Below are 14,130 nucleotides of genomic sequence, written 5' to 3'. Positions count from 1 at the left end.
TCCCGGCATGCACCGCGGCTCGCCTCGCCACGCCGGAAGTGCGGCGCGTCCTTCCGGTCGCTGCGTGTGAGGAGGGAGGGAGCGCGATGCCGACCGGCGACTACGAGTGAGGGGACGGGAACGGGAACGGGAACGGGAACGGGGCCTGGATTGGCACGGGGGGGAGGGCGGGGGGTTCGGGGGCCGCTGCGGTGCGGGTTTGGGGCTCGGCGGGTCGCGGGAATGAGGCCGCGTGGGCCCCCGGGGGTGAGGCCTGATAGGCCGCGGGTGTGGGGCCTGTGAGGGGACGGGGGAATCGGTTCTAAACCCCTTGATGGCCGCAAATCGGTTCTAAAGCCCTTGATGGGGGGGTAAATCGGTTCTAAAGCCCTTGATGGGGGGGTAAATCGGTTCGAAACCCCTTGATGTGGGGGTAAATCGGTTCTAAAGCCCTTGATGGGGGGGTAAATCGGTTCTAAAGCCCTTGATGTGGGGGTAAATCGGTTCTAAAGCCCTTGATGTGGGGGTAAATCGGTTCTAAACCCCTTGATGGGGGGGTAAATCGGTTCTAAACCCCTTGATGGGGGGGGTAAATCGGTTCTAAACCCCTTGATGGGGGGGTAAATCGGTTCGAAACCCCTTGATGTGGGGGTAAATCGGTTCTAAAGCCCTTGATGGGGGGGTAAATCGGTTCTAAAGCCCTTGATGTGGGGGTAAATCGGTTCGAAACCCCTTGATGTGGGGGTAAATCGGTTCGAAACCCCTTGATGTGGGGGTAAATCGGTTCTAAAGCCCTTGATGGGGGGGTAAATCGGTTCTAAAGCCCTTGATGTGGGGGTGGCGGGGACGCGGGGCGGCTGGAGGGTCCCCGAGGGGAGGGACGCGGGTTGAAGGCTCCGCTGTCCCCGCAGCTCCAAGCCCAGCTGGGCCGACCAGGTGGAAGAGGAGGGCGGAGAGGATGGTGAGTGGCTCCGGCAGCTTTCCTGCCCCTTTATGTCCCACGGAGGATCTTTCCGGAGGAAAAAAGAGCAGCTGCTGCAGCTAAAACGGCCCAAAGATGCGTCTGCTCCTCAGCCAGGGCTCCAACAGGCTGAGCGGAGCTGGACAACGAGCAGGATCCTGCTCACCGTGCTTGTTCCACCCATTGCAGCGGCTGGGGGTGGAGCAGCTGCTGTTTCACAGCGTGTCTGGGGTTAAAGGGACCTCAAAGCTCACCCGGTGCAACCCCCCGGAGCAGGAACACCCGGCTGAGGGGACACAGGAACGTGGCCCTGGCCTGGAACTGAGGGGCCACAGCTGGACACACTGTTCCAGATGTGACACACTATTCCAGATGTGACACACTATTCCAGGTGTGGTCTCCCCAGGGCAGAGCAGAGGGGCAGGAGAACCTCTCTGACCTACTGACCCCCCCTTCTAACCCCCCCAGGTCCCATTGGCTTCCTGGCCACAAGGGCCCAGTGCTGGCTCAGCCCACAGCACCCGCTGTTCCCAGCTGGTCTCCCATCCAAGCACTGACCGGGCCCGACCCTGCTTAGCTTCCCACATCAGTGCTATGGCTACATATATACATATATATATGTATATATATATGTTCCCCAAGTATATCCTGATAATATCTGAACTAAAGGGCAGAGCAGAGGGGCAGGAGAACCTCTCTGACCTATGACCACCCCCTTCTAATCCCCCCCAGGTCCCATTGGTCTCCCATCCAAGCACTGACCGGGCCCGACCCTGCTTAGCTTCCCACATCAGACGGGATGGGGCGTTCTCAGGGTGCTATGGCTGATATATATTATATATATATGTATATATATATATGTATATATATGTATGTTCCCCAAGTATATCCTGATAATATCTGAACCAACCCCTTTTTTCAAGGGCAGCATAGGGGGACAGGAGAACCCCTCTCAACCTACAAACCGCCCCCTTCTAATCCCCCCCCAGGATGCGATTTCTCAGCCTTTTAACCTTTTTCTGTGCTAAGGGAGAGAGCAGGACCCCTTCTCCTTGGGGGGGGAAGCTGTGCCGGGGCGGGGGGCTCCTGTGACCCCCCCGTTTTCTCTCCCGCAGACAAATGCATCACCAGCGAGCTGCTGAAGGACATCCCCCTGCCCGGGGTGCTGGGGGGCAGCCTGAGCGCCGAGGCCGAGCTGCTGAAGGGAGGTGAGAACAGCGCCAGAGCCTGGGGGGGGGGCTGGTTTTGGGGCCTCCTACCCCACATCGGACATTGTCCCACTGTCCCCTCCCCGCAGGGCCACTCCCTTCCCCAAAAGAGCTCATTAACGGCAACATCAAAACCATCACGGAGTATCGCGAGGAGGAGGATGGGCGCAAGGTGAAGGTGAGCAGCCTGGAATTGGGGCTTCTTCCCACCCCCAAGCTCCATGTTTCCCTCCGGCACCCTCACCCCGCCCCGGCGTGGGTCCCTGTTTCTCCTGTCCCGCTTCTTGCAGCCCCAGACCCGTCCCATGCGAGGCTGAGGAGGGGCTGTTGCTTCCTCCTGCCTTGATTCGGTTCTTTGCGCCTTTCCAGATCATCCGCACCTTCCGCATCGAAACCAGGAAGGCGTCCAAGGCGGTGGCGCGTCGGAAGGTGGGGGAAATGGGGAAAAGGAAGGAAATGGGGGAAAAAGAGGGAAATGGGAGAGAGGAGGGAGGGAAATGGGGGAGAGGAGGGAAGGAAATGGGGGAGAGGAGGGAAGGAAATGGGGGAGAGGGATGAAAATGGGGGAGAGGAGGGAAATGGGAGAGAGGGATCAAAATGGGGGAGAGGAGAGAAATAGGGGAGAGGAGGGAAATGGGGGAGAGGAAGGAGGGAAATGGGGGAGAGGAAGGAAGGAAGTGGGGGAGAGGGAGGGAAATGGGGGAGAGGGATGAAAATGGGGGCGAGGAGGGAAATGGGGGAGAAGAAGGAGGGAAATGGGGGAGAGGAGGGAGGGAAATGGGGGAGAGGGATGGCAGTGGGTGACAGGAGGGATGGCAATGGGTGACAGGAGGGACGGCAATAGGTCCTCCAGGAGGAACCGTTCCATCTCCCTTCCCGCCGGCCCCTCCTGCTCCATTTCCAGCAGCGTGCAGGTGGGTCCCCCCTTTCCCCACCCCTGTTCATTGTTTCCCCCCCTCTAGAACTGGAAGAAATTTGGCAACTCGGAGTTCGACGCCCCCGGCCCCAACGTCGCCACCACCACCGTGAGCGACGACGTCTTCATGACCTTCATCACCAGCAAGGAGGTGGGTGGGTTGGTGGGTGCGGGGGGCGCACCCAGCGAGGGGGTGTCCCCAACACTCAGCCCTGTCCCCGTGCGGCCCCCCAGGACCTGAACTGCCAGGAGGAGGAGGATCCCATGAACAAACTGAAGGGGCAGAAGATCGTTTCGTGCCGGATCTGCAAAGGCGACCACTGGACGACGCGTTGTCCCTACAAGGACACGCTGGGGCCCATGCAGAAGGAGTTGGCCGAGCAGCTTGGGCTGTCCACGGGCGAGAAGGAGAAGCTCCCCGGAGGTTCGACACCCCAAAATTTAGGGGGTAAAAGGGGGGGTCGCTGCCTGTCCGCGGGCAACCTGACCCTCCCGCTTGTCCTTTTCCTGCCCGCAGAGCCGGAGCCGGTGCAGGCGCAGACGAGCAAGACGGGGAAATACGTCCCGCCGAGCCTGCGCGACGGCGCCAGCCGCCGCGGGGAGTCCATGCAGCCCAACCGCAGGGGTACGGCGGGTTTTGGGGGGCGGGGGTGGCCCCCCCCGTGCCCTAAATAACCCCCTTGAGCTCTTGTTCCCCCTCAGCTGATGACAATGCCACCATCCGTGTCACCAACCTGTCCGAGGACACGCGGGAGACTGATCTCCAGGAGCTTTTCCGGCCGTTCGGTTCCATCTCCAGGATCTATTTAGCCAAGGACAAGACCACCGGGCAGTCCAAGGTGGGTTTTGGGGGGTCGCCCTCCTTACGGGGGGTTGTGGGGAGACCCCCCCAACTCCCTTTCACCCTTTTGCTGTCCCCGCCGGCAGGGTTTTGCCTTCATCAGCTTCCACCGCCGCGAGGACGCGGCGCGGGCTATCGCCGGCGTCTCCGGTTTTGGCTACGACCACCTGATCCTCAACGTGGAATGGGCCAAGTAAGTGCCGGGGAGGGCGGCTCGGGGGGTTTTTTGGGGTGGTGGGGGGGTGTACGTGCAGCTGTCCCTGTCCTTACCGCGCTGTTCCCCCCCGCAGACCCTCCACCAACTGAAGGCGGTGGTGCCGGTTCCTGGCAAAGCGCGGTTGGCGCTTCGAAATAAAGACGCACGGTCTGGTATGCAGCGAGGTGTGGGTCTCACTGGCCTGGAACAGCCCTGGACCTGTCCCCACGCTGTCCCTGTCCCCACGCTGGGACTGTTGGTGTCCCCACACTGTCCCTGTCCCCACGCTGGGGCTGTCTGTGTCCCCACGCTGTCTCTGTCCCCACGCTGGGGCTGTCCCTGTCCCCACACTGGGGCTGTCCTTGTCTCCATGCTGTCGCTGTCCCCACGCTGGGGCTGTCCCAGTCCCTACACTGTCCCTGTCCCCACACTGTCCCTGTCCCCACGCTGGGACTGTTGGTGTCCCCACGCTGGGGCTGTCCCTGTCCCCAGCTCGCCCCCACCCCAGGCACCGTGGTGGCGCCCGAGCCAGCGCCGTGGGGACGGTTTCTAGTGACGAACACAACACATCTCTGCCACAAAAAGCAGCAACGCTTTCCCTTTCAGCTTTAATCACCACTTTCCCACGTTCCCCCAGCCCTCGCCGGGAGCAAAACGCACCCGATTGCCGCGCCGACCCCCATCGCGGCCACTTCGGGGTGTTTTTAGGCCACCGGGCGCATCTCGGCGTGCTCGGCGCGCTCGCCGGCGGCGTCGGCGGCACCGCAGCAGCTCGGCGCGCTGTCGGGCAGCGCGGCGTAGAGCAGCGGCTGCAGGCACACGTTGAGGTTCACCAGGATCTTGCAGACCTGCGCGGCGGCGTGGACGGCTCTGGACACGCCGCAATTCTCCGCGCCGGGCGCCAGCAAACGCCGCCGCAGGTTGAGGTTCCGGAAAACGTGGTACGGGAGGTAGGAAAAGGCGTAAAGAGCCACTCCGGCACCCACCAACAACCCCACTTTGCGCTTCTCCACCGCGCCGAGGTGACGGTTGCGCCAAACGGTGCGGAGAACCGCGGCGTAGCAGGCGGCGGTGAGGAGGAACGGCAGCGCGCAGCCCAGCGCCGCTACGGCCAGGCTGTACGGGTAGAACCGCGGCAACCGCTCCGGCGTGGCGCTCCCCAAACACTCCGTGGCGCCTTCCCCGGCCTCCCGCAGCTCGGCGAAGGACAAGGTGGGCGCCGAAAGCGCCGCGGCCAGCGCCCAAACGGCCGCGCTCAGCGCGTGGGCGCCGCGGCGGTGCAGCCGCCCGCGCGTCCGCAGCGGGTACACGATGGCCAGGAAGCGGTTGAGGCTGATGCAGGCGAGGAAGAAGGTGCCGCCGTAGAGGTTGCAGTTGAAGAGGAAGCGCTCGAGCTTGCACAGCGCCGCGCCGTAGCGCCAATCCTTGGGCGGGTAATAATACGCGGCTAAAAACGGCAGCGACAGGGAGTAGAGGAGCCCGCTGAGCGCCAGGTGGAAGGAGTAGACGGAGCCGCTGTGCCAGGAGCGCGCCGCGGCGGCCAAGCGGTAAACGGCCGCGGTGTTGCCCAGCAGCGCCGGAGGGAATTGCGCCGCCAGCACCGGCCACAGAGACTCCTGGATGGCGCTGAAGTTGCCGCAGCGGGTGAGCGGAGCCGCCATGGCCAGGGGGACGTGCCGGGGGGGTCCTGCCGGTCGCCCCCCGAGCGCGGGGTTGTGGTTGAGGGCAGGGAAAGGGGTGGAGTTGCCGGTGACGTGGTGGGGAGGGTTTGGTTGAGCCTCGTGCCGCGATCGAGACCTTGTGCCTTCTGAGACAGGATGTGGCCCCTTGGGTGGCCTTTGCCTGGATCTCAGGGTGCAGGCAGGGGTCTGGGGGTGCAGGTGGGGATCTGGGGGTGCAGGTGGGGATCTGGGGGTGCAGGTAGGGATCCCAGGTGCAGGCAGGACTCTCGAGATGCGGGCAGGGATCTTGGGGTGTGGGCAGAACTCCTGGGGTGCAGGCAGAGATCCCAGGTGCAGGCAGGGATCTTGGGGTGCAGGCAGGGATCTAGGGGTGCAAGTAGGGTTATTGGGGTGCAAGTAGGGTTATTGGGGTGCAGGCAGGGATCCCAGGCACAGGCAGGACTCTTGGGGTGCAGGTAGGGGTCTGGGGGTACAGGCAGGGATCCCAGGTACCAGCAGGTTTCTTGGGGTGCAGGTAGAGATCTGGGGGTGCAGGCAGGACTCTTGGGTGCAGGCAGGACTGTTGGGGTGCAGGCAGGGATCTTGGGGTGCAGGCAGGGGGGTCCGTGTTCCCGCCCGCAGCCCCACTCACCCTCCGGCTGCGCGTCCTCTCCCGTCCCTCCCCTCGGTGACAGTCCCAGGGCCACCCCCTGTCCCCTATGGTGACAACAGGCTGCCGGGGGGTGGATCTTCCGCTTGTCACCCGGAGCCTCCTGCCCGCACAGGCAGGGGCTGCCCGACCAACCAGAGTCACGGGGTTCGGCAACAGTCACACCCCACAACGCCCCCAAACACCAGCAGAGCCACAGGCGCCGTTCCACACCGTGTATTGCACAGGGGGGGCCCATTTCCTCTTCCCCCCCACCCACCCACCCCACATCACAGTCCCGGCGCGTGGCCGCAGCTTCAGCGCTTCCCCTTCTTGGCGCGGCCCGGCCGCCGGAAAATCATCTTCCCCTTGCTCAGCACCTTCCCTCTGCCCTTCGGCCTCGTGGCGCCGCCATCGCTGCCCCCCCGGCGCGGCCGTTGGGTTCCTCGGCGCACTTTGCGCCCCGGCGCCCCTTTCCCGGCGCCGCCGCGGTGCAGCGGGTCCCTCCGCGCCGCGTCTCCCTTCCCCGGCCCCGCGGCGCCGGGATCCTCCGGTCGGCTGCGCCGGCGGCGCTTCCGCAAGGGCGCAGCGCCTGAGGAGCTTCGCTTCCGCTTGGGGAAGAGATCTTGGGGGGAAAAGACAAGAAATAGGGGGTTAGCGGCAAAACCGGGGCGGCGGGTGCGCGGCACCGGGGGGGGAGGGGGTGTCAGAGCGTTTACTTTGAACCAAAATCACCGGGAGCTCAAGGTTTTGGTGTCATCAGCCACCGCCGGCATGAGGAGGGGACAACCCGGCCCTGCCGGACTCACCTTTGTCGGGCTCCTCGCCCACCTCCTCCCGGTAATATTCGGCATCGTTGTCGCTCTCCGAATGCTCGGCCGCCTCCGGTTGCTCCGGCGCGCCGGGGTCCTCAGCGTCGCTGTCACCGTCCTGCTGCCGTTTCCGCCGCATCCCGGCCAGGCTCTTCTCCCTGCGGTGCCACCGCGGTGTTGGACGCCGCCAGGACGCAGCCGGATCCCCCGTTACCGGATCCCCCTGTTACCGGATCGCTCACCTCTGCGCCTCGCGCTGCCGCCGCTTGCGCTCCACGTCCGCCTCCTGCTTGTGCCGCCGCTCCGCCTTGAGCCGCAGCTTCGCCTCCTTCCGCGCCAGCATCTCCCGCACCTCGCTCTCCGTCTTGTGCACTTGGGACGCGCCGGGAAAGCGGGTGAGACGCCGCGGTTCCGCCCCCGGCGAGCTCCCGGCCCGGCGTTTCGCGGCGCTTACCAAAACCGTGGTAGAGCACGTTGCCCTGCGCCAGCCCCTCCTCGACCTTCACGAGCTGCAGCGTCATGCGGGGGCCGATCTGCGGGGATATAGGGGGCACCGATCAGGCTCCGCGACCCCCCCGGCGTGATGGTGACCGCAGCGTCACCATCGTCACCGTCACCACCCACCTCGGTGAGGCGCACGGCGCTTTGCTGCGCCTTCATGTTGCCGCGGCCGGCGTACGCCTGCGGCAGCTCCAGCGTGTTGTGGGTCCCATCCTGCTCGGCTTCGCTCTCCGAGAGGTTGATGTCCCTGCTCGGGAGGAGGGGACGTGTTTGGGGACAACGCGGGAGGTGTCACCGCGACTTTTGTCCCCTCCGGGTCACCCCACGCACTTGACCAGCAGTTCGCTGATGTCTTCCAGGCGGCTCATGTTGGGGAACTTCTCCTGCAGCAGCTTCTTGAGGCCTTTGCTGACGCCCACGGGAACGACCTTCACGCTGCTGCGGGAGGAGGAGGAGGAAGGGGAGGAAGAGCTGGGACGTGGGGGCGCGGGGGGGTCCCCGGAGATTTGGGGGTGACACTCACTAGTGCCTGAAATCGAGTTGCTGAGTCTCGGCGTTGTAGGCGATGAGCAAACAGCGCTTGATGTTGTTGAGGTTGACCTGGGGGAGGAAGAGGAGGAAATGAGGAGGAAGAAGTGGAGGAAATGAGGAGGAAGAAGAGGAGGAAATGAGGAGGAAGAAGTGGAGGAAATGAGGAGGAAGAAGTGGAGGAAAGAGGAGAGAGGGAAATAGAAAGAGAAACAGAACATGAGGAGGAAACAGAGACAAGAAAAGAGGAGAAAGATGGGAAAAGCAAAAGAGGAGATGAAAAAGAGATGAAAAAGGAGAAAGAAAAGGCAGAGAAAAAGGTGGACAGAGAAGAAGAGGAGAAAATGAAGGGGAAGAGAAAGGGAAGAGAGAAGAGAGGAGAGAAGGGAAGGGAAGAGGAGGAAGAGGAGGGAAGAGGAGGAAGAGAAGAAGACAAGAAGGAAGAGGAAAAGAGAAGAGGAGGAGGACGAGAGAGAAGAGGAGGAGGAAGAGAGAAGAGGAGGAGGAAGAGAGAAAAGGAGGAGGAAGAGAAAAGAGGAGGAGGAAGAGACAGGAGGAGGAAGAAGAGAAGAGAAAGAGAAGAGAGAAGGGAAGGGAAGAGAAGGGAAGAGAACGGAAGAGAAAGAAGGGAAGAGAAGAGGGAAGGGAAGAGGAGGAAGAGAAGACAGGAAGAGGAGGAAGAGAAGACGAGGAGGAAGAGAAGAGGAGGATGAAGAGAGAGAAGAGGAGGAGGAAGAGAAGAAGGAATAGAAGAAAACGAGGAAGAGAAGATGAGACAAGAGAAGGGAAGGCAAGGAGGAAACAAGAATACTTCAGCTGGACAAACCAGCATTTGGCCTCGTTAAATCTCACCCCGTTAACGATTCCTCAGCGCTCCAACCTCTCGAGATCCCTCACCACTGTCCCCCCCTCCACGATCGATATATCGACCCCTGAGAGACACCGAGGGAGCGAGACCCCCCCGGCTCACCCTGTGGACGTTGATGGAGGGGAACATGTTCTGGAACATGCTGGCCATGACCTTGACCTGGATCTGCTGGAGGCCGAAGTTGCTGAGCACCAGGAGGGGGTGGTGGGTGAACTGCTGCTCGTGCATTCGGTGCCGCTTGAGGGACGACACCACGTCCTTGATCAGCGAGTACTGGGGGGGACACGCGGAGACGGGTGAGGATGAGGAGGAGACGCTGGGAGGAAGATGGGGGGGGGTCCGGTTAGGGGGGACCCACCTGCAGCACCTTGAACGTCAATGTGGGGCCCCCGGGCAGGCGGAAAAGTTTCTGGGGGGGAGGGAAGTGGTGGTTGGTGTTGGGAATGGAGCTGGTGCCACCATTGACCCCCCCAAGTCATCACTGACTGCCCCAGGTCACCACTGACCCCCCCCAAGTCACCACTGACCCCCCCCAAGTCACCACTGACCCCCCCTAATCACCACTGACCCCCCCTAATCACCACTGCCTCCCCCGGTCACCACTGACCCCCCCGCGCAGACACATCAGTGCGTTTACTTTGACTAAAATCATGGCACAAACTCAGCGTGATTTTCTCATCATCTGCATCTGCAAATTCGGGGTGACACCCCCCCAAAAAGGTACCAAAGGGGCTCCCTCCAAACCCCAAAGGGTGTGTGGGGGGGTCGCGACTCACAAAATTGATGCTGGAGGAGGATTTGCTGAAAACCAGGAAGTGTGTGACCCCCAAGGGTCCGGCCACCGCCACAAAGTCCTTCAGGGAGTTGTTCTTGCGCACCTGCGGCACCAAAACCGGGGGGGTGGGGTTGGGTTGAGTTGGGTTGCATTGGGTGGGTTCAGTTGGTTGGGTTGGGTTGAGTGGGTTGAGCTGGGGGGGATGGGTTGGGTTGAGTTGGGTTGGGTTGGGGTTGGGTTGAGTTTGGTTGGGTTTGGGTTGAGTTGGGTTGAGTTTGGTTTGGGTTGAGTTGAGTTGAGTTGAGTTGGGTTTGGATTGAGTTGGGTTTGGGTTGAGTTGGGTTTGGGTTGGGTTGAGTTGGGTTTGGGTTGGGATGGGTTGGGTTGAGTTGGGTTTGGGTTGGGTTGCGTTTGGGTTGAGTTGGGTTTGGGTTCAGTTGGGTTTGGGTTGGGTTGCGTTTGGGTTGAGTTGAGTTGGGTTTGGGTTGGGATGGGTTGGGTTGAGTTGGGTTTGGGTTGAGTTGGGTTTGGGTTGAGTTGGGTTTGGGTTGGGTTGGGTTGGGTTGAGTTGGGTTTGGGTTGGGATGGGTTGGGTTGAGTTGGGTTTGGGTTGGGTTGCGTTTGGGTTGAGTTGGGTTTGGGTTGAGTTGGGTTTGGGTTGAGTTGGGTTTGGGCTGAGTTGGGTTTGGGTTGAGTTTGGTTTGGGTTTGGGTTGCGTTTGGGTTGAGTTGGGTTGGGTTGAGTTGGGTTTGGGTTGGGTTGAGTTGGGTTGAGTTTGGGTTGGGTTGAGTTGGGTTTGGGTTGAGTTGGGTTGGGTTGCGTTGGGTTGGGTTTGGGTTGGGTTGAGTTGGGTTTGGGTTGGGTTGAGTTGGGTTGAGTTGGGTTTGGGCTGAGTTGGGTTTGGGTTGAGTTGGGTTGGGTTGAGTTGGGTTGGATTGGGGTTTTTTTGAGGAAAGCAGAGGAGTGAGAAAAAAGAGGAGATGGAAAAAGAAAAGAGGAGGAGAAGAGAGGAGGAGATGAAAGTGGAGAGAGAGGAAGAGGAGAGGAGGAGGAAGAGGAGAGGAGGAAGAGGAGAGGAGGAAGAGAGGAGGAAGAGAAGAGAAGAGGAAGAAGAAGAGGAAGAAGAAGAGGAAGAAGAAGAGGAAGAAGAAGAGGAAGAAGAAGAGGAAGAAGAAGAGGAAGAAGAAGAGGAAGAAGAAGAGGAAGAAGAAGAGGAAGAGGAAAGAGAAGAGAAAAGAGAAGAGGAAAGAGAAGAGGAAAGAGAAGAGGAAAGAGAAGAGGAGAGGAAACTCCAGGGTGAGGCTGGTGAAGGATCTCAAGAGGCTGGAGCATTGAGGAATCGTCAACAGGATGAGGTTTAACGAGGCCAAACGTTGCGATGTGACACCAAACGGGGGGTTCAGCCCCCCCGGCTCACCTTGAGGGCCCTGGCGGTGAAGGGCTCCATCACCCTCCTGACGTCGGCCACCAGCTGCCGCAGGTTCCGGCCGCCGCGCCCGCGGTGGAACACGAACGAGTGGGGGACGGTGGCGAAGTCCTGCTGGGCCTGGTGCCGCGCGGCCGCGCGCTCCTTCTTCTGGTGCTTGCTCTGGGGGGGACGCGTTACCGGGGGGGGGGACGGGGCAGGGACCCCTCCCCAGCCCCTCCGGTGCCCCCGGGAGGGTCCGAGCCCCCAGTCCCCGGTAATACCGGGTGTCCCGTCCCCTCCACGAGGGACCGAGCCCCCAGTCCCTGATAATAGTGGGTCCCCTGTCCCCTTCTGTCCCCCCCAGGAGGGAATGAGCCCCCAGTCCCCGGTAATACTGGGTCTCCCATCCCCTTCTGTGCCCCCCCAAGGAGGGAATGAGCCCCCGATCCCCGGTAATACCGGGTCTCCCATCCCCTCCATGAGGGTCCGAGCCCCCAGTCCCTGATAATAGCGGGTCCCCCATCCCCTTCTCTCCCCCCCCAGGAGGGAATGAGCCCCCAGTCCCTGATAATAGCAGGTCACCCATCCCCTTCTGTCCCCCCCAGGAGGGACTGAGCCCCCAGTCCCTGATAATAGCGGGTCTCCCATCCCCTTCTGTCCCCCCCCAGGAGGGAATGAGCCCCCGGTCCCCAGTAACATGGGGTCCCCTGTTCCCTCCTTTTCCCCCCCGGGAGGGATTGAGCCCCCGATCCCCGGTAACATGGGGTCCCCCATCCCCTTCTGTCCCCCCAGGACAGACTGAGCCCCCGATCCCCGGTAATACCGGGTCCCCTGTTCCCTCCTGTCCCCCCCAGGAGGGAATGAGCCCCCGATCCCCGGTAACACCGGGTGCCCCGTCCCTCCCTGCCCCACCCCGCCCCGGGAGGGCCCGATCCCCGCTAATACCGGCTCCCCCGTTCCCTCCAGACCCCCGGGAGGGCCCGATCCCCGGTAATACCGGGTCCGATCCCCGGTCATACCGGCTCCCCCGGCCCGCCCGCCCCAGGAGGGCCCGATCCCGGGCCAGCCCGCTGCCGCGCTCACGGGCGACCCCCGTGTCCCGGATCCCCCCGTGTCCCGGATCCCCCGTGTCCCGGATCCCCCGTGTCCCGCTCCCCCCGTGTCCCGGATCCCCCCGTGTCCCGGATCCCCCCGTGTCCCGGATCCCCCCGGCCGCTCCCCCCGTGTCCCGCTCCCCCCGTGTCCCGGATCCCCCCGTGTCCCGGATCCCCCCGTGTCCCGGATCCCCCCGGCCGCTCCCCCCGTGTCCCGGATCCCCCCGTGTCCCGGATCCCCCCGGCCGCTCCCCCCGTGTCCCGGATCCCCCGTGTCCCGGATCCCCCGTGTCCCGGATCCCCCGTGTCCCGGATCCCCCCGTGTCCCGCTCCCCCCGTGTCCCGGATCCCCCGTGTCCCGGATCCCCCGTGTCCCGGATCCCCCGTGTCCCGGATCCCCCCGTGTCCCGCTCCCCCCGTGTCCCGGATCCCCCGTGTCCCGGATCCCCCCGTGTCCCGGATCCCCCCGTGTCCCGCTCCCCCCGTGTCCCGCTCCCCCCGTGTCCCGGATCCCCCGTGTCCCGGATCCCCCGGCCCGGTCCGCACTTTGCTCGGCCGCCCCATCCCGCCGCCGCCGCCGCCACCATGCGGTCACCGGTACTTCCGGCTACTTCCGTCGCGTCACTTCCGGCCGGTCCTTGGCGCGCCGTTGCCATGGTGACGCGGCCTGTTCTCCACCCCCAGCCCCGCTTCCGCTGCTTCCGCTGCCCCCCCCGGGATCCCCTGGGACCCCCCGGACCCCCCGGGACCCCCGGCGCCGTTCCCGCTCCCGCCGTGGCTGGGGAGGCGATGCCGGAGGGGCCGGGGCCGCTTCACCCGCCCCCCCGGCGGCGCTCAGGTCAGTGCGAGGGTCGGTGCAGTCACACGCTTTACTGGAGACCCCCCCAAACCACCCCCCCCCCGGGTTCATCGACACCCCCAGAGACCCCTCAGAGACCCCCCAACAACTCCAAGTCCTCCAGAGCCCCCAGAGACCCCCCCCCACACACAGGTACCCCGGAGCACCTTTTGGATGCCCCCTCAGGCTCCCCAGGCCCACAAACCCCCCAGATCCCCCCTCTGGGTTCCTTAGAGACCCCCCGGAGACCCCCCAACATCTCCAGAGCCCCCAGAGCCCCTCAGGGTCCCCCAACACTTCCAGGTCCCCCAGAGTCCCCCCAACACCTCCAGGTCCCCCAAAACCCCCCCAGATCCCCTCTCTGGGTTCCTTAGAGCCCCCCCAGAATCCCCCCAACATCTCCAGGTCCCCCAGAGCCCCCCCAACACCTCCAGGTCCCCCAAACCCCCCCAGGTCCCCCCTCTGGGTTCCTTAGAGACCCCCCAGAGACCCCCCCAACACCTCCAGAGCCTCCAGAGCCCCCCCAGAGTCCCCCCAAATTCTCCAGGTCCCCCAGAGTCCCCCCAACACCTTCAGGTCCCCCAGAGTCCCCTCAACATCTCCAGGTCCCCCCGCGCCCCCCCAGAGTCCCCCCAACACCTTCAGGTCCCCCAGAGCCCCCCCAGAGTCCCCCCAACATCTCCAGGTCCCCCAGAGCCCCCTCAGAGTCCCCCCAACATCTCCAGGTCCCCCAGAGTCCCCCCAACACCTCCAGGTCCCCCAGAGCCGCCCCAACATCTCCAGAGCCCCCCCATCCTTCCCAAAGCCCCTCAGACACCCCTCAATAACGTCCCCCAAGGCTCCCCCACCCCACAGCTTCCCCCAACCCCCCCCCCCCCAAATCTCCCCACCGGGA

At 63.4% G+C, this 14,130-nt stretch overlaps 2 protein-coding genes across 3 annotated transcripts; one reads left to right on the top strand and one right to left on the bottom strand.

Annotated features, from left to right (window-relative positions):
* Positions 1-4: 4 nt before the first annotated feature.
* On the top strand, positions 5-4,281 carry EIF3G (eukaryotic translation initiation factor 3 subunit G; the record flags this gene model as incomplete). 2 transcript variants are annotated; one of them, XM_082077156.1, is made up of 11 exons in its annotated part: positions 5-106; positions 891-940; positions 2,056-2,148; positions 2,238-2,326; positions 2,518-2,577; positions 3,111-3,215; positions 3,299-3,488; positions 3,582-3,689; positions 3,767-3,903; positions 3,992-4,098; positions 4,196-4,281. In XM_082077156.1, the coding sequence occupies exons 1-11, from the start codon at positions 87-89 to the stop codon at positions 4,209-4,211; spliced, it is 975 nt and encodes a 324-aa protein (XP_081933282.1). In that variant the 5' UTR covers positions 5-86. The 2 variants fall into 2 exon arrangements, with proteins under 2 accessions (XP_081933282.1, XP_081933283.1); XM_082077157.1 differs by lacking the exon at positions 4,196-4,281 and having other exon boundaries at positions 3,992-4,102.
* Positions 4,282-4,673: 392 nt separating this feature from the next.
* LOC309452539 (uncharacterized protein) lies at positions 4,674-13,073 on the bottom strand. Its single transcript, XM_082077159.1, has 14 exons — positions 12,944-13,073; positions 11,313-11,483; positions 9,897-9,998; positions 9,479-9,529; positions 9,223-9,393; positions 8,248-8,324; positions 8,055-8,162; positions 7,848-7,971; positions 7,678-7,756; positions 7,466-7,595; positions 7,221-7,381; positions 6,734-7,036; positions 6,415-6,554; positions 4,674-5,984 (listed from the first exon to the last, which is right to left on the bottom strand). The coding sequence occupies exons 1-14, from the start codon at positions 12,959-12,961 to the stop codon at positions 4,806-4,808; spliced, it is 2,814 nt and encodes a 937-aa protein (XP_081933285.1). The 5' UTR covers positions 12,962-13,073; the 3' UTR covers positions 4,674-4,805.
* Positions 13,074-14,130: the final 1,057 nt, after the last annotated feature.

This window comes from Streptopelia decaocto (genome assembly GCF_964273445.1).
Source record: "Streptopelia decaocto genome assembly, contig: HAP1_SCAFFOLD_591, whole genome shotgun sequence".
NCBI lineage: Eukaryota > Metazoa > Chordata > Aves > Columbiformes > Columbidae > Streptopelia > Streptopelia decaocto.
This window is presented reverse-complemented; position numbering and strand designations above follow the sequence as displayed.

What these genes read in the sequence shown, in the direction of transcription:
- LOC309452539 (XM_082077159.1), bottom strand. An exon ending in TCACCGCCAGGGCCCTCAAG is followed by an intron (nt 9,999 to 11,312) that starts GTGAGCCGGGGG and finishes TTGGTGCCGCAG; the next exon opens with GTGCGCAAGAACAACTCCCT. An exon ending in TGACGTTCAAGGTGCTGCAG is followed by an intron (nt 9,394 to 9,478) that starts GTGGGTCCCCCC and finishes TGTCCCCCCCAG; the next exon opens with TACTCGCTGATCAAGGACGT.